The sequence below is a fragment of the Coloeus monedula genome (genome assembly GCF_965178545.1).
Source record: "Coloeus monedula genome assembly, chromosome: 2".
Classification (NCBI taxonomy): domain Eukaryota; kingdom Metazoa; phylum Chordata; class Aves; order Passeriformes; family Corvidae; genus Coloeus; species Coloeus monedula.
In genome coordinates, this window is record NC_138782.1 from 70529994 (window position 1) to 70551884 (window position 21891).

The following is a 21891-nucleotide window of genomic DNA, read 5'->3' on the forward strand; positions in this document are numbered from 1 at the left end:
TGCGCGGCACGCACCCGCCGCGGCCCGGGGAACGGCGCTTCCCAGCGGGAAGTGCGCGCGGGGGGCGGGGCGCGAGGCGCGCTGGGCGGGAAGGGAGCTCCGGGGAGGGAGCTCGGTGCCCGCGGCGCCCCGATGGTGCTGTGCGACGTGTGCGGGCAGGCGCTGCCCTCCGAGGCGGCGGCCAGGCGGCACCTGCGTCGCCCGTCCCTGTGCCGCCGCCAGCCCCGCTGCCCGCTCTGCCCCGCCACCGCCGCGGGCTGCGACGAGCTGCGCCGGCACATCGAGATGGCCCACCCGGAGCCGGGCCCGCCGGGCTCCCGCCGGCCCGAGGCACCGCCCGAGTGCCCGTTCTGCGGGGAGGCGGCGGGACGGGAGCTGGAGGAGCACGTCAGGGCGCGGCACGGGCACCTGCTGGGCGCCCCGGGCGGAGGTGAGCGGCGGCGGCGGGAGGCGGGGGGGATGCCCCCGCGGGCATCGGGGGTGGCTACGGAGAACCGGCCGGCGATAAAGTTGGAGCAAAGGAAGTAGTTATGTATTTAGATACTGTATTTTATTTTAGGCGTGAATCAGAATTTTATTTTGACTAACTGGCCGAAGTTACTGGTAGTTATTTCAGGAACTTAAATGTGGCATCTCTGCTAGTGAGTAAGTAATACGCCTGGAAGACTAGCGTTTGTGATGTAGCAAGCTATGCATACGGACTAAAACGATAATTAGGATGCAAAATGTGCCAGTGCAATCAACCGCACCGCATAATCTGTGATTAAAATGTTCTTATTAGCAAACCCACAATGCACCCATCCCATCCCGAGGACGTTGCATTGAACACTTTACTTCCATGGGTGCAAATAATACAGCGGTTGAATAATTTACTTGCCTGCATGCCAGTTTCTACTTTAAAAGCAGTTGTTTTAAGAGTGTTTTGATTTTTTATGTATTTAGCATATTTCAGAAAACTAGCATGTGTGCAGCGTTACCTTAAATGCCGCTGGTGAATTTAGATGATTATACCACGAAATTTTCTTCCAACCAGCCATAAACATTTAGCTGGGACAAATGCCTTCCAGAAACTGCTAACACAGGATATCAATTCTTGTGTTTTGTGAACCGAGGAAGATGCAGATAAAATCTAGGGACTCAAGAGGAGAGCAGTAAAGATGGAGTCGGGTATTTGTCTGTGGTTCCCAGTGACAGGACAACAAGCAGCAGGCACAAATCAAAACTCGAGGAGTGCCATTTAAATGCAAGAACACTTCTTTTTCCTGTGAGAATGGTCAAACACTAGAATATGTTCTCTGGGGAGTTTGTGGTGAGTCTATACTTGGAACTGTAAAAAAAAAAAAGACTGGGAAAAGTTGCGTGTAACTTACTCTATTTAATTTGGCCATTCTACCAGGGACTGGATGATCTCTAAAAATCCTTTTGAACTTTACCTATACTATGTGGTACCCTCAATAATAATACTAAAACTGCAGAAAGAGTGTTATTTGAGGAAATGCAGGAAGACCAGCAAAATAAGAATGGCAGCACTTTTTTTTCTTTCAGCCCACCAACTGCTCTGTTATTACGTGAATGTTAAATTTTTGTAAGCAAATGTTCTTCTGTTAGCAGAACTGTCTTTTTATTTATGGTTTGGTATTTCAGTCTAAGCATTTCTTGATACATACTTTACCATAGCAAATTGTGATCTGTAAGCTAAATGGGGAAAAACTTAATTGAAAGAAGGAAAATATGTCTTAAAATTTTTGCATATTTAGATACAAATTCTTAAGCGGTTAGGAGAGTAACAGCTGTGTAGAATTTGCTGCCTTTAACTGGGGAATTTCAATGGCAACACAAACTTCATTACTGTGTATATGTCTTAGGGTGTATATCAATCAGGGGATGATTCTCACAAAAACCACAGGAATTGCATTAATCAAGAAACTGCATTTCTTTTTCAGACACAGGAAATGGTGAACAGCTATATGAATGTCCTATGTGTAGTCTTACCTGTACAAACATTAAGATTCTTGAAGAGCACGTGGATTTACACTTAGAGGAACATAGCTTTTTAGAAGGTACGTGAAAGGATACAGGCTTGATAATAATACTTGAAAGCATTTGCAAATATTTGCAGGTTGTAGTATAGAATCTCACACAAAATTTAAAATAGATATTTCTGTATTTAAAAGGAACTGGACCCGTGTATAGTGAGATTAACACAGTTAGGTCGTATCACTTGCCCAAGTGCTCAACTTAATTACCGTGCTAAAAGAAATCTTTGTCTATGTGTGGTTGTTAAGTAAATGAACTGCATGTTAGCCAAAAGAAAAACTTAGAGCAAAAAATGTTTAAAAGACAGCAACATTACATATTTGTTTTTCTAGCTCTATAGAAGGTTTGCATAGATGGAGTTTACAATGGCATGTTCCACTGTGATGAGTTGACAATTGATAGCTTATGAAAACTTAATTTTTTTTTCAATCCTTTTCTGCAAATAATTTGCTGATTCGTTAGTCATAGCGTAAAAGTAAAAAATCAAAATTGATTTTATTTTATAATATAGCTAACAGAATCCTAGCAATTCCCTATTCAGTTTTCTGATTGTGAATTTTTGTCACTTCCTTTTGAGACTGCTGGCAATGGTCCTAGAAGCTAACAAGTGTGGTAGTAAAGGAACTGTGACTTCTTGCTAACAGTGAAGTGAAACACTGTAAACAAAAGCTGTCTTCTCAGTGCTAGAGGTACATGCAGTATTTGCTCCAGTAGCTGCATAAACTTTGTCCAAGTCAAGAGTCTGAGTCTTGGTAGACTGAATGCAGTCAGTCCTGTTCAGTGTTCGTTGCTAATAGCTCAAAATAACATGGGGTGCATCTCCTGAAATTAATGCCCAGTCGTGTTTACGTATGTCTGCTTAGAAAAGAATCTTGAAAAATTAAACAAATGATCCCTCAAAGCATTACTAAGCTCCTGACCAAGTCCTCTCACTTTGGAATGTTACTCTGGGGTAGGCGGAAACATTAGAGATCTAGAACTGGCTCAGCGACTCCAAACTGAAGAAGATGAACGGCAGAGATCAGAAGAAGAGAAGCGAGAGAGGGAAGAATTTAAAAAGCTGCAGGTACGCTATTGTTTCTAAATGGTAAACTTGCAAACAGTTGTGCCTTTAGAAGCTGAGTATCTTGGAATTGTAATGTCCTGGAATGGCCTTACCAAATCAGACCTGTGCAAGTCACATAGTCTGTGTTGAGGTAATGGTGCAGGGGTGGGTTGGAAGCAAATTCAGTCTCATGGCAATGCTGATCCTGGCAGAGGTACTGGACATGACAGCCTTGAGCTACTTGGCTTTACTGTTTTGAGTGGTGCTGGTTCGGGATGGGGCTGGCTGCTCCCTGTGCTTGGTGTTCTGCTCTCCCAGCGCACCTGCTGCCTGTGCACCACCCAGCTCTAGAGCTCTGCCTTGCAATGCAGCCTGGGGCATATTCCCTGCCAGAATGGCTGTCCTCTACCGGAATACCATCACCTGCTCCCAGTCCTGCTTCCCTCTGTCTCCCATCTCACAGCCCTGGTAACTCACTTCCCACTCTCACTACCTCCTTGCCAGACTGCCTCTGTGCCAGTGGCTCTGCCAAAGAGGGAGGAGAGAGATGTACCTGCTCTTCCAGGTGTGGCTTTCCTAGTCCCACATTCGTATTCAGGAATGAAGCTTGGTCTTCAGCTCTAAAATAATTGTAATTCTGAAGTTTTTATGTCTCACCATCTTTAAAAGGTACTGATAGTGATTTTGAGAAACTGCATGCACAAAAGACGAATTTTAAAAATGTGATTTAAATCATGCACATTCCATCCCTAACAGAGACAGTATGGTTTGGATAATTCTGGTGGCTTCAAGCAGCAATTTCTGAGGAATATGGAAAGAGAAGTTGATAGAGGAAGGATGCAGCCCTTTGAATATCATAAGAGAAAAGCTGACATGATGGAAAGTTTGGCTTCTGGTATAGATGATGGGAAAACAAAGACCTCAGGTAAAGATGGTGAAATTATACAACTAAAACTGTACTTTCTAGACCTAGATTGTAGTGACCAAACCAGTCTTTAACAAAACATATAAATCATTGTTTAGTATTGGTTGTGTCCTAGCTCTAAACCTTATTTTCTGGCTCAATCTATATTGTTGTAGTCCTAAACTAATAAGGAAATTAAGGCTTGGTATATTTTGATCTGTATTCTAACCTGAAGGCTGGTTTTTTGTTGGTATTTTTTTTAATGTAACCTTGGAACCAAGTTGTCTGGTTAAGGGCACAAGTGCAGTATGTATCAGAAGATGCAATGTCTTATTACAAGCTGGTTGCCCTCGACTCTATGCTTGTTTACTGATTAGCACTCATTGGTTCCTAATCCAGTGTAGCTGTTCAAATTTACAGCAGCTTTTTGTCTTGTGTTTCTGTTAATTGTTAAATTGTGTAAGCTGGTTGCAGGTAAGCACAATGTTCATCTGATTACAAAGTCCAAGAGAGGACTTCAAGGAGTAGACATCTACTTGATGCATCTTCTTTTAAATGTTTTATGGTTGGTGCAAAAACACAGGGCAGGTAGATTTCTGTGTTCCTTTCAAAAAGCTCCCTTGTCTTTACTTTCCAAGACCACAGTTCAAAGGTCTTTTAGCCTACTGCTAGTGGTTCTGGCTTACAAAATATCCACTTGGTTCTTGGCAGGTAAAATAAAATTTCTTCTGTCAAATGGATTGCATGGAAATAACTCAAAGTTTTCATTCTTGGTAATGATTTAGATTTCAGAAAGGTTCTTAGAAAATAATTTGTGGTGACTATGGAATAATTCTCTTCACAACAGCATGGCAATAAAGGGGCTTTAAGGATTTACATGTATGAATTGGAGAGAGCATTCCCAAGCATATTCTTTCATGTAAAGGAGAGCTTGGAATATCCTGCAGGAGGATTATTTTAAAATATTTACAGTAATTCTCAAATTCAATTTTCAGTAATTTACAGTTCAATTCTCAAGAAGTGCAATTCTTTCCCCAACCCCCCCCCCCCCTTAGTTTCTCCAAGAAAAATAATATGGGGGGAAATAAAAAATTTACATAGTATGCATAAGTATTGCCATGTTTTTAAGGGGTTGTTGTACTGGAGGTTGCAGGGGCGTAGGAATGCTTTATTGGTGACGTACTTTTTCTGTATCATTATAATAGTTCCTGTGACTATCACAGTTCATAATTTAGTCCAAGCTGTTTAATTTAAAATAATCATTGTATAGCAATAGTTAAAAAATAGATTTAGTTTTGAAAGCTTCATAGTACATAAATTCATCAAAGTAAAGACCACTGAAATGAAATAGGTTCAGTTCTGTGACTTGGGTTCTAAATGTAGCATAGGGTCACATAGAAGTTTTAAAATAAATTGTATTAATCTATATCTGTTCCAAGTTGGGGAGGGACTCTTCTGGTGGATTCTATAGTTCATTTTACAGATAAACCTTTTATATTATCTTCCTTTAGGAGTAATTGAAGCATTGTGCAAGTACTATCAGAATGAGAGCAAAGATGTGAGACACGTGTGGCTGTCAGCAGGAGTAGATCACTTCCACTCATCTTTGGGTGACAGAGGCTGGGGTTGTGGTTATAGGAATTTCCAAATGCTCCTTTCCTCACTGTTGCAAAACAGCTTCTACAACGACTGCCTGAGAGGTATTAAACAAAATGTTTGTTCCACGTACCTTGGGTGACAACCTGCTGACTGATGTTTTGCCTTTTCATTTACACAGCAAGTCTTACAAGGTCAATGGTACCTATTAAATGGTTGTTACACCACTGGAACTTAATGTGAAAGAGTCAGAGGTGAATACTGGCAAGACATGATATGGTTAAAGTTTTACCTTTGGTCTTTTTGGTGCATCTTTGTAACATCAACTGCCTCTTATAAAAGAAACTGAATATTTTTAGTTAATACACTATTTCAATCCCTGTAACAACAATTCAAAAGCTTTTCTGTTCCAGGTACTACGCTAATTCCTAGTATACCAAAGATTCAGTCCATGATTGAAGATGCCTGGAGAGAAGGTTTTGATCCTCATGGGGCATCTCACTTCAACAACAGATTACATGGTTCCAAAGCATGGATAGGAGCATGTGAAATTTATTCACTGTTAACCAGTCTCAGGATAAAGTAAATATTGCTTGTTGTTGTTGTTGTTATTCTCAACAGCTGATTTAAGTGCTGTACCTTTAAAGTTTAGAATTCCCAACTGTGTGATGACAAAGCCACCTTAGTGACTAAATTTAACTAATATATAAACACATCTGATTTAATGCAGCATGAAGCTGTGTAACTACTTGTAGGTACATACAACTACTTACAGGACATACGTAAACTGAGTAACTGCTTAGATCATTGAGACTTGATGCAGAATTATGCCACATGTGTGTAAATTAAAGCATTGATTAAAAACTTCATTTCTCTAAAAGTTTCTTCTCAAGAAGAATCTGAATTTCAGCTGTTTTCTATGGCTTTTAACTGGACTCTCTAGTGTACATGTATCACATACAAAAACACGTGACATTAATTTTTGCAAGTTTCACAAGTTCTTGTTAGACTGAATAGAGTAGTATTTACTTTGTTATGTAATAAATTTTCCAATTGGGGACAGTACACGTTATGTTGCTTTGTAATTATGTGTCCCCTCCTCCTGTATTAAAAAGTAAAAAAGTAGTAGGGACCACTTGGTGCAGGAGGAGGGGACCCAGAGGTGAAAAAATTGGTTTAACAAGCGACCTGCTTGAAATTATATTGTTGTTTTCATTCTCAATGTTTTTCAGGTGCCAAATCATTGACTTTCACAAACCCACTGGCCCTATGGGTACACACCCTCGTTTGTTCGAGTGGATTTTGCATTACTATTCTACAGATAATGAAGGTGGTGCAAAGGTGGTGTGTACTTCCAAACCACCTATCTACTTGCAACATCAAGGTCAGTGTCACAATGTGCTGGTTTCTTAGTATTCTCTATGCCTCTTTATACGTACTGCAGTTCAGAGCACCATTTTTTAGTTCTTCATTGAATTGAAGGCATGACTTTATTTCCTGTAATTTTCCTCTTTAGTAAGAGCAACATTAAAGTTTGTTTTTGTTGGATGGAAGAGCTGAATGTGATTGGGATCTCAGCTTTTTGACATGTACTCTTATAACTATCTTCTTAAAATTTGAGTAATGCCTTCCTTGATCTGAAAATCAGTCGTATGTTATAAGGAAGTAAATGGGATTTATGTGTTTTTAAAGTACTGAAACTTTGTTTTGGTATTAGGTCATAGTCGTACTGTTGTTGGAATAGAAGAGAAGAAGAACAAAAGCTTATGTTTGCTACTGTTTGACCCGGGATGTTCTTCCCAAGAAATGCAGAAACTGCTGAAACAAAACAGTGATGGAACTGGTCTCAAACTACTTCGGAAATTTGTGGGTAGCCTAAAAGAAAAGCAATACCAGATAGTGGCTGTAGATGGGGTGCTCTCTTCGGAAGAGAAAGCTGTAAGTATCTCAGAGAAACAGTGTTTGTGAAAATTTAAGACCATCTGCATCTCTTCTTTGAATGCATATGCATATATGGTTACATGGTGGATTTTTTGCATCTCTTCACTTTCCTTGTTCTCTTTCTCTCCTGCTTTCTGCTTATATAATCCCAGGATATCAAAACCAAAAACATTTTGCATATAAATGGATGCCACCTTGATACAACAGACAAAGATTCTAAGTCTTGTATGCAGCTTTCAGCTGTTTGCAGGTGTAAATTAGGCTTTTTTAAACTTTCCATTTTTTTACAATGTATTCTCCTAAATAACTGACTGTGAGCATGTATGTTATTTACAAACACTCATAGTGCAAAATTACATTCAGAGGTTTGAGCTGTTGAAATTTTTATAAACCTTATCCATGTGTTTGACTTGGGCATTTTACCTTTTTTAAGACCTTAGAAGTTTTCAGCTGAGTGCCAGATATGGTTTTTGTTTCTGAAGCTTTTTTCTTTCCTACACTAACAAATTGATTCTGAGGACCCACGTTCCAATTCTGTGGTGTCTTATCAGCACTGTTCAGCATGTTCAAGCTTCAGGACACACTTTGATTTAGACTACGAAATAACTGGCAACTGAATCACTAGCTCAGCTATATTTAATGTGTATGTTGAAATGAGGTATTGTATGAAGTGTTTTCTGGTCCTGAACATGTCAGAAATATCAGTGAAACATGGGCATCCTCTCCTCCTACTGGAAAAAGCCTTAAAATTCAGGAGTCAGTGTTGTTTGGGATTTCATGGGGGTGGGTGGTGGTCAATTTTTTTTGGTTTGCCACTTTATTTTTCTTCTTTTCAAAGATTTGATTTATATTTAAAAATACCAGTTGTTTAGTGTTGTCTTGGAAGCTCCCATTTAATTAAGATGAAATGTAACCCCTTTTACTTGTTAAGATTGCTAAACTACTAATTTGGAAGAAGCTCTTTTAAAGTGCCGGTTTCGTTAATTAAAGTACTTTTCCTCTCTCCCCACCTATTTTTAGGCTCGCTGCTGTGCTTCTCAGGTCTTAACATCAGAGAAGATACCTTAAAGGATACCTTTGTAACCTGCTTTTGGAACTTGCTGGGTGCAAAACATTAAACTGCTGGACTGTGGACCCTAACTCAACAATTTTTAGACTTAAACTATGTCCCCAAAAATGCTTGGGAGCTCTGAGGAAGGACAACACTGGAGTAAACCTGTAGTTTTTGTGTTCAGTCAAAACTCTGGCATCCTGATACAACTGTAACTCTGAAGTATTGCGTTCCTTGTCTTACTAGAAAATGTGTTATTTTCTTAGTTGCTTAAATTAGCAACACCTACTATCTTGTAGCAAGTTATGCACTGTTGTCAGTGAGCAGTGGATAAAGATACTATGGAGCTACTTAATTGGAGTTCCTGGTCATGGTTTACCTCTGTGTGTTTGTGCTGCCACTGTGACCAGTCTTCTGTTTCTTCCCAATTCAGTGTGTTCCACCAGGGATTAGTTTACTAGTGAACTTCTTGTCAGTTAGCTGGCTTCTCTAGATGTATCACTTTTAAACATGAACACGTGTGCTTAGGAGGTGGATCAGTGTTGGCATTGACTGAGAGCTCTAAGAGAGTGGTGTCCAGACTAGAGTGTGTGTGCTTTAGGTGGTGTGCAAGACAATCCTTTGGGGTAGAGGAAGAAAATATTCCTTTTGTACCATGAATGAATAAAATTAATATATTTTTTAAAAGTGTTTATTCCATCTTCACTTCATCCTTCTTTAAAAATTTGTACTTATTGTATGTTTTATTATGTATATCCCGAAAGGACATTTGGACTGCCTTTTGACTAGTGGCTCTGTTGTGCAGGGTTAATGCCATTTAAGAGACTGGAGCTGTCTGCTGAAACAAGTATCTTGGGCGTTTGAGGCACTTTACGTAGAACGTGCTGCTGTAGTTGAATATAAGAGCCCTGCCCCACCAGGAGGGTAGCTGGAGGCTGGGAGGGATGGTGGAGAGTGTTGCAGATAGCACAGGCTATCTTTGCTTTAGCAGCTGTATCATGCCAGAGCATCCAGTTATTGTAACTGGAGCTTAGATACATCCCTTTCATTTAGACTCTTCTATGCTGACACCTAAATACAAGTGTAAGAGCCTTATCAGTAACCTGTTTCTCTCATGTTTAATGTGCTCTGGCAATAAGAACTTGTCGTTTCTGGAAGTAGTGAAGCACATGGACATGTAAAGATATTACAACCCATAAATCACTGATTTTTTTTTTTTGAAGTATGCATGAAATTAAATAGTTATGCAAATACATTCAGCAGGTATGTAGAAGCCTTTGAGCTGTGAAAGGTTTAAATACTTTAGGACACTAGAGGGGCTCAGACTGGGGCCAGAGTTCCTGGGAATTGGGGGGCTGTCAGCTCCCTTATTAGCCCTGGTCTGTAATGCATGTGAAATAGATGGAAGGAAAGAAAAGATGATATGCCAATAATGGAATCATAATTTGGATGTAAAATTCTAGGCTTTGCAGCATGCTTGAAATTTTACCCACAGCATCTTCATGTGGTAGGCACCATCCTCTGAATTTTAACAGAGCTCAGGCACCAACTATTCAAAACAGCCAGCATGTTCAAAACTAAATTCACTCTGGTCATGGTGCAGCGTTGCAACTCACTCTTGCCTCCCTCCGTGCCTTACAGTGCATGCATTGGACTGAGGCAATTAAGAACAATATACCAGGAAGATTGTCAGCACCAGGATTTTAAATTACTGTAATTCTGTAAAAGTTTATGAATGGGATTTTATTCAATTATTAAGAATTAGTTTTCAGTCTAATCCAAAGTACATATGCAAATTTAAATACCCCACCTAAATTTTTTCCACCAAAAAAACCCTTCTCTCTGTTCACTTCAGCAAAGTAACACACACATAGAGCCAAGCTTACTCTCAGTCAAATTCCCTTTTATTTCACAGATGTTAATTGCTAACAAAGCTAAAACAAATCTGCAGTTCAGATTGAATCATTAAAACTTCTTCCAAATACCTGGAGGAACAGACTTTATGCAATTTTTTGTCACTTCAACCCTTATTATTTCCTCTGCTTTGAACTATAACAGCAAAAACACATTTTCATGTTTTAACTTGTTTTACATAATTTCAACATTTTTTAAGCTTTCTCTGCATGAAAACCAATAAATATGTTAGTGTGAAAACAGACTAGAAAATTTCATTATTCTAGCAATAAAATTCATGAGAAACTTTCTTTTGTATGTAGATGACTTATCAGTGATCCGCTTGGAAAATTTTCTGCCCTACCACATTTGCACAAACTACACAGCATTCTTGGATTCAGTCCAAATTTAAAGAGATCCAATTCACTCCTTTTATGAAAAAGCGCCAGTTTTAAACATAGCTAGAAATGGAAAGCAGCCTTAGGAATTAAATGGGGTTTTATGCAGCTGATTAAGACATACCAGAAATAAATAAAGTTCAGTGCTGAAGAGCATTTTAAAGTATCCTGGCAATTACACAGGCAGCTGGATGTAGTAACTATGAAGCTTTCAATCCAACTCTATCTTTGGAAAAGACACTATTTAATATCACATTAGCTCGTTACGTTTTTAATGTATTTGGTAACTGCTGGAGCACAGATCCTGCTTATTGCTTTGAAACATACAACATTATCATTGAGACCTCGATGCTTATCTAGAGTTCTTAGCCAAAATTAAAAAGATCAAAGGGAGGACAGTAGGAACAAAGGCACATGGTTAATTTATAAAAGTATTTACAGGGTACTTGAACGCTTATTTCTATCTACTAGAAATTCATTCATCTTGAATTAAAAAAAAAGAAAAAAAACAGGTTAAAGGAGTTCATCCTAAACAGATATTCTTGAGCAGTATGAGCAGAGAAACTTACACACCATTCACTTATTTCAGTAATTAAACTTCTCATTTTGAATATGGAATTTTCAAATACTAAAATTAATAAATGTATTATTCCTCTAAGCAATGTGACACTTTAGTGCAACCCTCTTCAAAGACTGAAGCTGGCAGTTAAGGCAGTCTACTAACAGTGTTTAAAATTCAGCACACAGTGTTTAATCATTGAGGTGCCTGTCTCTATTTGGAAAGCTGTCTCTTCCAGCGCTGCAGTTTCAAACACAGCATGTTTAAACATCGCAGTTCTTGCAGTGTTTGGGCTTTTTGGAGGTGGTAAGGGAGGAGTCTAACATCTGTTAACTCCAGAAGCAACTCTGCAGGATGGGTAACATCCCCAAGTTGATGTGTAGCTTTACTGCATTCTGTGCTAACCTTCACAGGCTGCCAACAAGATGCTTCCAAAACTACACCAGTTACATTCAAACCTGTAAAGCACTCTATAAACCCTGGTGCTGTAATGTGCACTCCACTCATAGTGTTTCCACACAGTCTGCTGCCAAAAGCAAACTGATCTTCCTAGGATGGGTTTTGATTTTTCATAGAAGTTCATTGATGCAGACATTCAAAAAAACCCAAACCCTCGCTGAACAAATCAACCGAACTTCAAGAGGACTTAACACTGATATTTTTCCCCTACTGACTTGAACTTGCCATTTTGAAAATATTATTCACGACTATGGCAAAAAATTTTACTCTAACTGTAAAGAAATGGTTTCCATTAAACTTTAATAAGGCTATACAACAAAGCTGACTAGTGCTGTCTATCTACAGCTGATAAATTGGGGCACCAGAACTGACCTGAATTATTAAAAAATTCCACAGGAGGAAGAAACAAAAAATAAGTAACTGCATAGTATGTGATCCCTTTTATTCACCAAAGCTGCCCATGTTTATCCCAGGTGGAAGACAGCAGAACAGCTGCTCAGCATTCAGATGCAGGTGTGTTTAGTGCTTGCTGTAACATCTTTCCATCTTGCGTGTTGCCGCATCTCTTCAAAGGACAATTACAGAAGTGGGAAGGAAAAAAATGAGAGAAAATAGAAAAGTGTTTGCAGACAGATCAACATTTCTCAAATTTTTCATTTGAAATATTAAAGTAAATTTATTTATAGTGAAAGTCATCAGAAGACCATTCTCCTGGATTTAAAATATTTTGGTTTTTTCTTTGGAAAAAAAAATTAAGAAAAAAGAAAAACAATACACATTACTAAAACCACAGATGCTGTGGCTTTCCTGCCTGCCCCTCACTCCTTATGTATGTCCATACTGATGACAGAATCAGTTCAAGTAAGTCTAATCACTATCTAAATTAACAGGGTTGTAGTCAGGGTCATCCTCTTCATCCTCCAATTCTAAATCATCCATTTCTTGGAATAAAGATTCATCAACCTCCACATTGTTTCCAGCTGTAAGGAACAGAAAGATACTTTATTTTCATGCAACAAGGAAAACAGTAACAACAACAAAACACACAAGACTTTTTCATACTAGCTCTTCAATGTAGGTGGTTGCTAACCTACTTGTTTTTTTATACATCAGATATGGAAAAGTAAATGCCACATTTTATCTTTTCACAGCTAAAGTGAAGTTTTTTTTCCCTTGCATCAAAACCTAATCAAGAGAAATGTCGTGCAGGAATTCACTGGGAACACAAAATTAACATTTACATTTACCAGAAGCAGAGATCCTTTCTCCCCAGGACAGTCAAAGTAGGAGCTCAGGACCTCATAGCTGGAATAATTACTGCTATCCCAGTGAGATAAATGCACAGGGTTCATAAAAAATCCCTTACACGCCATATGCTGACATACATACATTTGATTTCAGATTTTAATTTTACAAGCAAGATGAAGCTTTGCCTTCTTTCTCATTTTCTTCTGAAAGATGCTGCCGACCTAAGGATAAAACTTGAGGACTCCTACCATTTTATTTTTATGTATCAACAGTGACATCTTCTGGCCACCAAATAAAGGTTCTACAATTTCACTGGATTTCAAAGCACCTTTACAAGATAATGCCATTATCCTCTGAAAAACAGTAGTACATGCTACTGTAATATCAAAATAATGTTAGTAACCTGCTGCATCTATGATAGAATGCAGCCAGCAATAAGAATGGGAGTTTTTGTTCACCAGTAGCAACAGGATTACAAATTCATGTATTAATCCTGAATCATTTGGGCACAGAGCCCAGGTAGACGTCTGTTCCTCCCTTGAGGCAGGCAAATGTACCATCAACAAATCATCTTCACTTAAGGTATTTTGGAGGAAGACAAGATTAAATTATTCCCTGTAAAAGAAACTAAACTTCCCCATTACTACCATTTCAAGTTCATACTCACTGACATTCATAAACTTTTTTAAAAATTGTTACTTGCAGAGAAGAATCTTGACTCTCTTTCACCTGTATTTTGTGCTACCATCATGCGGCTGCATTGAAGAACTCTCTTATCTCAAAACTCAGATATTTTAAACTAGGGTACTAAAAAGCAGTACAGCAAATTAAATAGGTATATTACTGTAAGTAGTTTTATATGCTTTATCTACAACTGGTTTTCCAAGTTTAACATTTTTCTGGCACAGGCTTACAAAATTTCCATCTGGCACCAGGTCAGTATTTTAGGTAAGGTAACAGGAACATATGCACAAACCGGGAAGAAGAACTGGGTTGCACAGAAGCAAATAGCATTTATTTTGACCTGCAAGATGTTTACTATTGGTGTTGAGGTTCAGAGAGAAGGTGACAGAACTTTAAGACCTGTGCTTGAAATCTGGGGTGAGAAGGCTGGCTATTAGAAAAAAAAAGAAAAAAACAAAAATCAGGGTTGAGTTGGGGTTTTTTGTTTTGTTTTTGCTTTTCTTTTTTTGGTTTTGCTCCCAGTCCATTCATTTGAATAGAAGCAATGGAAATAAGATCAACTCAACCACAAGGCTGCTAATAAATACACTTTATCATCTTGAAAAGGTTTTGTTTTTGAGAAAAGTTAAAATCACTTCTGGTCACTCTGCAAAACAGTACTTCTCAGAAAGTTCTTCCAATGTAAAAGTGATTCAGATGTAAGATGTTACGTCAGAAAATTTTGCTTAGGAATTTTGACCTATTTTAAGCCCCTGCCTTTCAGTTGTGGAATAAAATAAAAATTTACCTTCCTCCAAGAACTGGATGTCAGAGGTGTCAAGGTTGTGATCCATTTCAAACAGCTGTTTACCTAGAAATAAAATAAAAAATAATACATAAGCAAGTACAGTTCTGAAACAATGATCAACCTAAGGCAACAAGAGTCAGCACATGTATTTTAGTCTTCTCAAATTAACCAATTCTAGCAGTCATTTTTTTTTTAACTGCTCATTTCTGTAAGCTCCCCATTCTGGTTTGGTTTTTTTTTAAATTCAGCCAGGATTCATCCAAGCCAACAAGTTTCCTCCTCTTACATGTGAAATGGGTCACTGTAATGTTATTAAGACTTTAACAATGGGGGGTCAGAAAAATTTACACCCCACAGCCTGTGTTCAGTCCTTATTGTTTTAGTCTTCATCTTGCATTCCACAAGAAATCCTCTGTGGGAACTGGGAAGGGAATTAGCTCCTTCACCTTTTTCCATATATTCTCCCATTCAAAAAGCAACTTGGATCTACACTCAAATCACCAGCTCCTACACACACAGAGAGCTGTGAAGGCAACATCACGGAAGACAAAGTGAAGCCTTTCTGACTGGGAGGGACAGGAAGAAAAGCTCAAGACTCTTTCCACATAAATCACCTGTCTTCCATCTACATTTGCATTGCTTATGTAAGTGTCCACAAACAAGACTGGTTGGTGTCCAAGGTAATCCTGGAATTACACTAATAACATCCAAGAATAAGCCTGGTTTTGGTTTTGGAAAGGGAAGCTTCTATAGACTACATCTGTATAGAGGAAAACAGACACCACATACTAACAATACTTTAAAGAACAGAAAAACCAGAAGCCTGATTTCTGTTACCTTATCATTGCAGATTCCCAAATGCATGCCCTTCAGAGAGGAATGAAGCATGTCCCCTGTCCTGTACAGCTTTTTATGAAACTTAATGCCATTAAAATTTCCATCTCTGCCAAATTTCATCAAAACTAGCCAGAAGTGAGGAGAAAACAGAACAGTGATGCACCATGACCACACTGGTTATGTTTTTTCCAGGTAATCAAGTTAAAAAGTAGATCCAGCATCACAGGAGAACCAATTCAAAGCTAAGCCATGCAGACTATGGAGCAGGATGCCAAGACCTATCATCTGTGTAAAAACTACTCGTCATTATCGTCTGGTACCACTGCAGACACTTCATGACCAGTGTTAAAACATACCACTCAGCTTATTTTTGCCTGCCTGTTCTTCTTCTTTCATCTTTTTCCGTTTTATTTCTAGGAGCTCTGCATCAAACTTGGCTTTCCAATTAAGGAAATTCTCAATGGTAACAGGAGTGCCGTGAAAACGTTGCTGAAAGAACAGAAAACAAGGCTGCAAACACAACTTGCAAAGCTACAGGTGAAGATGAGCATTCTCTTAATTATTTAAATTACAACAGTCCAGAAGCACTGCTTGCTGTGAAGTATTCTGAGAAATTAATCCTAATCCTGAGAATATACAAAGAACACATTCTTAAGGTTTTTGCCATGGGACTCTCCCTTCAGGGAACTATTCTGAGGTGTAAACTCTCATGGAAGAACCCTGCGTACTCCTTTTGGACCCAAGGTGCAATAGTTCACAGCTCCCCACTAATACAGGTTTTATCAATAAGTAGGCAGCACTTCTTATCAACCCTTAAGCGCAATCTACGCTGAAATATTGCCCATTAAAATACATTAACCCTTTTACCCTGTTGAAACATGAAAAAAAGGGTTATTTTTTCTCAGATTTTTTTTTGCCATTATCAGAAATACAGAACCTTCCAAGTCCCATCACCCTCCAGCTATTTCTCAGGAAGTGAGTGAAGACTCATTAGTTGGCCTTATCACAGCACAATCCACAAATGGTAAAACTATTCTACAGGAGGGCAGACCAGTCTTGAAGACTGGTCCCACTGCTTCCACCCTATCCACTCAGTCTACCAAGGAACACAGTCTTCCTCAAACCATGGAGGCCGTGTGCAGCATGACATATTCTAGCCTTTTTTGCTCCCCATTCCTTTCTGCCAACAAAAAACTGTCTACAGCAAATCTGATTTCGTGTGGGAAAAATCCCTGCCTTAGGATGCAATGGTAGAGGGGACTGTGAACATGCAGTTAGACTCTAAAAAGACTGCTTTAGAAAAGGAAAAAAATAACTTAAATGCATTAAACAATCTTCTTAAGTTTCAATTATATAATCTTTGGCATAGCTGTTCCTTTCCCACTGCAGCTACGAACTGCTCCTTCATCAAGCCAACGCATTTTAACGAAGCGGAGAGTCTTTTTTAGTTGAAAACATTATTTTACATACTTTCTCTTCTTCTTCTGCCTCTCTTTCTTTCTGTTTCTTCTCCTCTTCTCTTCGTGTTTTTATTTGATCCACTATTTCATTTAATTTCTCCTGTACTGCTGAGACTAGAGTGAAGATCATTACCATTCCTAAATTTTCTTCTGCCTACAACACAAAGAAGGCAACTTTAAACACAAGAACTTCAAACCTTCAGCAACCAAATGCATAAATATGTTTAGAAAGCAGGATATTGTGCAAATGCAGAGGCACAGCTAACACACTCTGCACCAGTCACAAAAGCTCACTGTAAAATTCAAATTCAGCTGGCCAGTTAATCCAGTTAGTTATTCCCAAGTGGGCGTGCAGCAAAACACAAAGATGAACGTCTGTGTACAGGTTATCAGCACATTACAGACATCTTCTGAAAGGTTTTCTCATGAATAAAACAAAACCTACAGTAGAAACACAACTCTAAAATTTGAATATCATAAATCCTAAGAGACAAGTCACTCAGAACCTTTCTTCTTCTGAAGTAGTTTATTCCTTAATAATATTACATGCTCCTTTTAAGTGAGTTTCCCAGGAAAACCAAAAAAACATCAGCTGATGGAAGGAAGGTTATATGAAGTAAACTGAAAATGAAAAAATGCCCACTGAACATATTATGGCAATTTCAAGGCAGTGAGGACTTGTCAGGAATTCTTGAAACCAAAGAAGTGCTTCCTTCTTTCCTTCACAATGCACTCTCATCGATGCCAAAGGCTGATGAGATCCACCCCACCCCCCAAACAGTTATGTTATTAAAAAGAATCAATGTGACATTTTTTAATATTTCCAAACAAAACTGACGTGGCTTATTTTCATAAATAAATATGAAATATATATACAGTGAAACAAATTCACCTTAAGCTAGAAGTGGAAAAGAGGAGAAGCCCTAGTACACTTTCATTTCATTATTCTATGTTACTGCATACACTGAATTAGCCCTGTATCTTACCTCATTAACGTAATTTACCACAATAATGTCATTCACCAAACTCAAACCTCAAAGTCAGTACCTATGGTACGGAACAGGTTTCAGGTCAGTAGCAGACACCTCAGAGAACAACTGATTTGAGAGAGAAATTCCAGCCAAAGTGCGAAGTGGTATCAAGCTGTACGAAGATATTCCATTTTCCTTACCTGCTGCTCTAGCAGTTTTATTATGTCCATGACATCATTATCGTCAAGATTCTCCTGTGAGACAATTTCATACAGTGGAGTTTCATCAGGGTATTTTTCTCTATAGGTAAATTTAAGGGTTGTTTGGACAGCTACAAGATAAAAAACCATATATTCTTATGGTGATAACTTTAATTGTGTATTTTTCTACTGCATCAACAGCCTAAAGATTATAGAATATAAAATATTCTTGCCTTTAAGGAACAGTCTTCTTACACAGATGTTAAAACAATATGAACAGATTTAAACATAACCCAAGAGTTCAAAGAAATTAAGACGATGAAGTTTACACTTGCACAAGCTATTAAAACCCACTCATGTCTGAAAGGTCTTTAGTAAGACTGAAAAACCTTCTGCTGTATGACGGGTACTACAGCAGTAATCTCTCTCCCTCATATTCTACTCAAAGCTGGAAAACAGGGAAGAGTCCTAACAACAGAACTGGAGAAAATCTCAGCATATTAACACTTCAAATTCTGTGTGCCTCGTTGGAATATCAACCTCCGTGTTAGGTTCCAGGGCTCCACACTGTGGTGGACACAGACACTATGTCCAGTAGAAGTTATTAAGGAGAGAACTGCCTAAGAAAAATGCATTCAATCTGAAGCTGCCCAGAGCCAGGGTAACATGGAAACAGGGCAAAAAAGAATCAAGTTCCTTTTACACATCCTCCCAGAACACCAGGGAGAAGCTTTCCTTTAGTTCCAGACTCACTGTTCTCAGCAGCACAGCAGTCTCTTCAACACAGACACCTGCTCTAAGCAGGACTTACTCCTTTAAAACAAAACAAGACAGTGCCAGTTTATTCCTTCTGTTATAGTATCCAGAATAGCAGCTTTTGAACTTGCTTGGAGCAAGGCTTGCTTACAACGTGCCCACGCAATTGTTGGTACTTAACAAATACACAGGGACTTGGGACCCACAGCCTTCTGCTCTGGAACTGTTCCTTAAGAGCTGCACAATCACAGCACACAGACTCAACTCTCCCACGTGGCTGGCACAGTTGCCAGAAAAAAAATTCCCCCACAACATGTCTGTAAGCCACTACAAGGACGATGACAACCCATACTTTTTGAAGCTATGCTACAAAGCCTTTGAGATTCAGCAGAAAGCAGTCCTATAATGAGAGAGCATAACATTTCTGCAAACTGAACAAGGATCACCCAAATCCTTGAACTGTATTTGCTAAGAAATGTTTGATGTATCAGGCCCCTACAAGGGTTTAAGTGGAGGCATACATAGCTGTTGCTGTTAGAATTAGGTTTGAACATACACAGAAGTTTCTGAGTAAGACCTAACCAACTTACTTTCATCATTTTCTCCAGCTTCAGATGTCACAGTGATTGTGAAAGTTGTTGGCTTTTCCGACAATACTGTTCAAAGGAAAACAGCAAAAGTTAGGGAGCGAGTCCTTAAATCACACAATTCTTCACATCACTAAAACTGCACTTCTCAAGGACTGATGAAGAAAATAAGCTCTTGATACAGTATTTAGGGCCTTTTTAACCTATTAATATAACACTTTTCAATTAACAGCTATTTTCCATATGATGTGATGCCTGGAGTGCTCGTTGAATGAGACCACCTATCATCAAACAATACCAAAAAGTTTCACTTTTGGAAAAATTTTTGGAACTTTCACTGCTCCAGAAAGTGCAAATCAAATCAAACTACTTCTGGTAGCACAGTGACTGTGTGCAGGAAACTACCAAAGCTAATTTGCTTTACTGCGCTAGATGTGTCTGATGAGCATCCAGTGCACTCTTGACTCTGGACTATTTTTACAGTATGCCTGCACCTATATTTAAGATAGCTTAATGTAAGAAATGCTACTAACCAAGCAATGTACTAGAAAGAAAGTGTGTGATTAGGCAGCTAGAAGACAGACACCACGCAGCTGTTACAGACAACACAACATAGCAAGAGCAATCACCTGTGTTTCACAGGCTAAAAACCCCACTGCACAATTGTGAGCTGCAGACCATATCCCCATCTAAGGACTAGTCCGCATTATTGTTATAACCTATGCCCAAATTAGTGTACATGCTCTCCAAATATCAACTGAATTCTGCCTAATTACTAATGTACTACTACTTCATTCCTCCCTCTTCTCTTGGACATAAAAACCTTAAATGAGTGAACAATAACTCTGAGTAAGCATCAGAGTATGAAAGAATATTACTTCCATATCAGTATCAGCTATCCAGCATCCCCAGCTACCAGAGACCATCAATTCATATACCTTTAAGTAATCTTTAACATAAAACTGGAAACCTGAAAAGATTTTCAGGTAGAAGCAATGGTCAATGGTACTTGGCAAATGTCTGTGTGGTGAAGTTACTGCCAAGTAAGATACTGTGGAACTCTAGGCAGGGTAGATACTGTGCAGGGAGGAAATAGAAAATGCCCCGATTTTTCCACTGTTAAAATTCTTTGGATACCGAATGCCAAAAATCATGTTGGATTCACCGGCATGGTAGATAATCTTGATTATTTGATGGTAAATTAAAAAGCCTGAAAAACTGATGAACCAATGTATCCACAACACCAAAGTTTCAGCAATATAACATGCTGCACCAGGGAATTAAAGCTTGCCTTTTTCCCACCTGCAAAGGAATAAGGCAGGCAGTGACAATACATTTACGGAGGAAACAGCACCTTTAAGCACCCCAAAACGTCCCGTGCCTTATGGTCGCGACAGGCTTGCTCCCAGAAAGGAAAACCGGTCGGCACACAAGCCAGTTCCGCAATTCCCATCTAGGGCCGCATCTTCTGAAAGGTTTCTCCGAAGAGCATCCTTCCAGCACACGGGACCGGCTGCCCACGCCGGGCTGGCTGCCGTGCCACGACGCTAAACGCGGCAGCGCCCTCGCACCGGGCCACAAGCGCCATCAAGCGCTCTGCTTTTCCCGGCCAGGGAAAGCGAACCAGCATCCCGAGCACCCACCCAAGCCGCGCGGCTCCGAACCCCGCGGGGCCGGCGGCAGCCCCGGCGCGGCCTCCCGCTCCCCCCTCCCCCGCAGGCCGGCTGCGAGCGCGGCCCCGCACCCGTGAACGAGTCCGGGTAGATGGACTCCAGCGCCTCCAGCTCGTTGCGCTGCTCCTCGCTGTAGTCGGTCATCGTGGCCCGCCGCCCACGGCCATGGGCCGACCGCACCGCGACGCCGCCGCCCCCTCCTCCCGTCACCGCCCGCGCCTGCGTTCTCCCGGCGCCGTCCCGGCCCTTCCTAGCATGCCTCGCGCTCGCGATAGGCGGGGATACCGCCGCTGGGCTGGGCTGCGCTGGGCTGCGCTGGGCTGGGCTGGGCTGCGCTGGGTTGGGCTGCGCTGCGCTGCGCTGGGCTGGGCTGGGCTGCGCTGCGCTGCGCTGGGCTGCGCTGGGCTGGGCTGGGCTGGGCTGCGCTGCGCTGGGCTGCGCTGCGCTGCACCGGCGGACGGAGGGAGAGAGGCAGGCGGTGCAGCTGCCGGCGCGGGAGGGCGGGCGGGCGTGCGGAGCTGGCTTGGCTCGTCCCCGGTCGTTTTCACAATCGCGGTGCCCGCTGCTCAGTTAATTCCAGCACTCGCTGCCTGGCGCTAAGCTCCGGGCAAGACGGACCGTAGCGATCCTGCTGCCATCCCCTACGCTGCTTCCGCGCTCCTCCCGGGAGCGGCGGCCTTGGCAGAGCTGAGGTTGGCAGTCCCTGTGTTACACAGACTAGTGATGGTATGGTTCACCCTTGGACGTTCTTCCCAAGAAAATTTACAGGCATCAGCAAACGGAAGAGGATTCAAACCCGGTGCTG

At 40.4% G+C, this 21891-nt stretch overlaps 2 protein-coding genes across 2 annotated transcripts; one reads left to right on the plus strand and one right to left on the minus strand.

Moving 5' to 3' along the window:
• Positions 1 to 99: 99 nt before the first annotated feature.
• On the plus strand, positions 100 to 9261 carry ZUP1 (zinc finger containing ubiquitin peptidase 1). Its single transcript, XM_082302662.1, has 9 exons — positions 100 to 430; positions 1944 to 2060; positions 2994 to 3103; positions 3839 to 4007; positions 5498 to 5686; positions 5996 to 6164; positions 6815 to 6966; positions 7300 to 7520; positions 8544 to 9261. Exons 1-9 carry the CDS (start codon positions 133 to 135, stop codon positions 8589 to 8591), a joined length of 1473 nt encoding a protein of 490 aa, XP_082158788.1. The 5' UTR covers positions 100 to 132; the 3' UTR covers positions 8592 to 9261.
• A 1199-nt stretch (positions 9262 to 10460) lies between these two features.
• On the minus strand, positions 10461 to 21320 carry RWDD1 (RWD domain containing 1). The gene is made up of 7 exons (XM_082302704.1): positions 21158 to 21320; positions 19417 to 19482; positions 18071 to 18201; positions 16910 to 17053; positions 15796 to 15928; positions 14603 to 14665; positions 10461 to 12863 (listed from the first exon to the last, which is right to left on the minus strand). Exons 1-7 carry the CDS (start codon positions 21228 to 21230, stop codon positions 12751 to 12753), a joined length of 723 nt encoding a protein of 240 aa, XP_082158830.1. The 5' UTR covers positions 21231 to 21320; the 3' UTR covers positions 10461 to 12750.
• Between the last annotated feature and the right edge of the window lie 571 nt (positions 21321 to 21891).

Coding starts and splice junctions, on each gene's coding strand:
- ZUP1 (XM_082302662.1), top strand. CDS start 133: ATGGTGCTGTGCGACGTGTGCGGGCAGGCGCTGCCCTCCGAGGCGGCG. Junction 431..1,943: donor GCTGGGCGCCCCGGGCGGAG/GTGAGCGGCGGC, acceptor TTTCTTTTTCAG/ACACAGGAAATGGTGAACAG. Junction 5,687..5,995: donor CTACAACGACTGCCTGAGAG/GTATTAAACAAA, acceptor TTTCTGTTCCAG/GTACTACGCTAATTCCTAGT.
- RWDD1 (XM_082302704.1), bottom strand. CDS start 21,230: ATGACCGACTACAGCGAGGAGCAGCGCAACGAGCTGGAGGCGCTGGAG. Junction 18,202..19,416: donor AGCTGGAGAAAATGATGAAA/GTAAGTTGGTTA, acceptor TTTATCTTGTAG/CTGTCCAAACAACCCTTAAA. Junction 12,864..14,602: donor CATCCAGTTCTTGGAGGAAG/GTAAATTTTTAT, acceptor TGTTCCTTACAG/CTGGAAACAATGTGGAGGTT.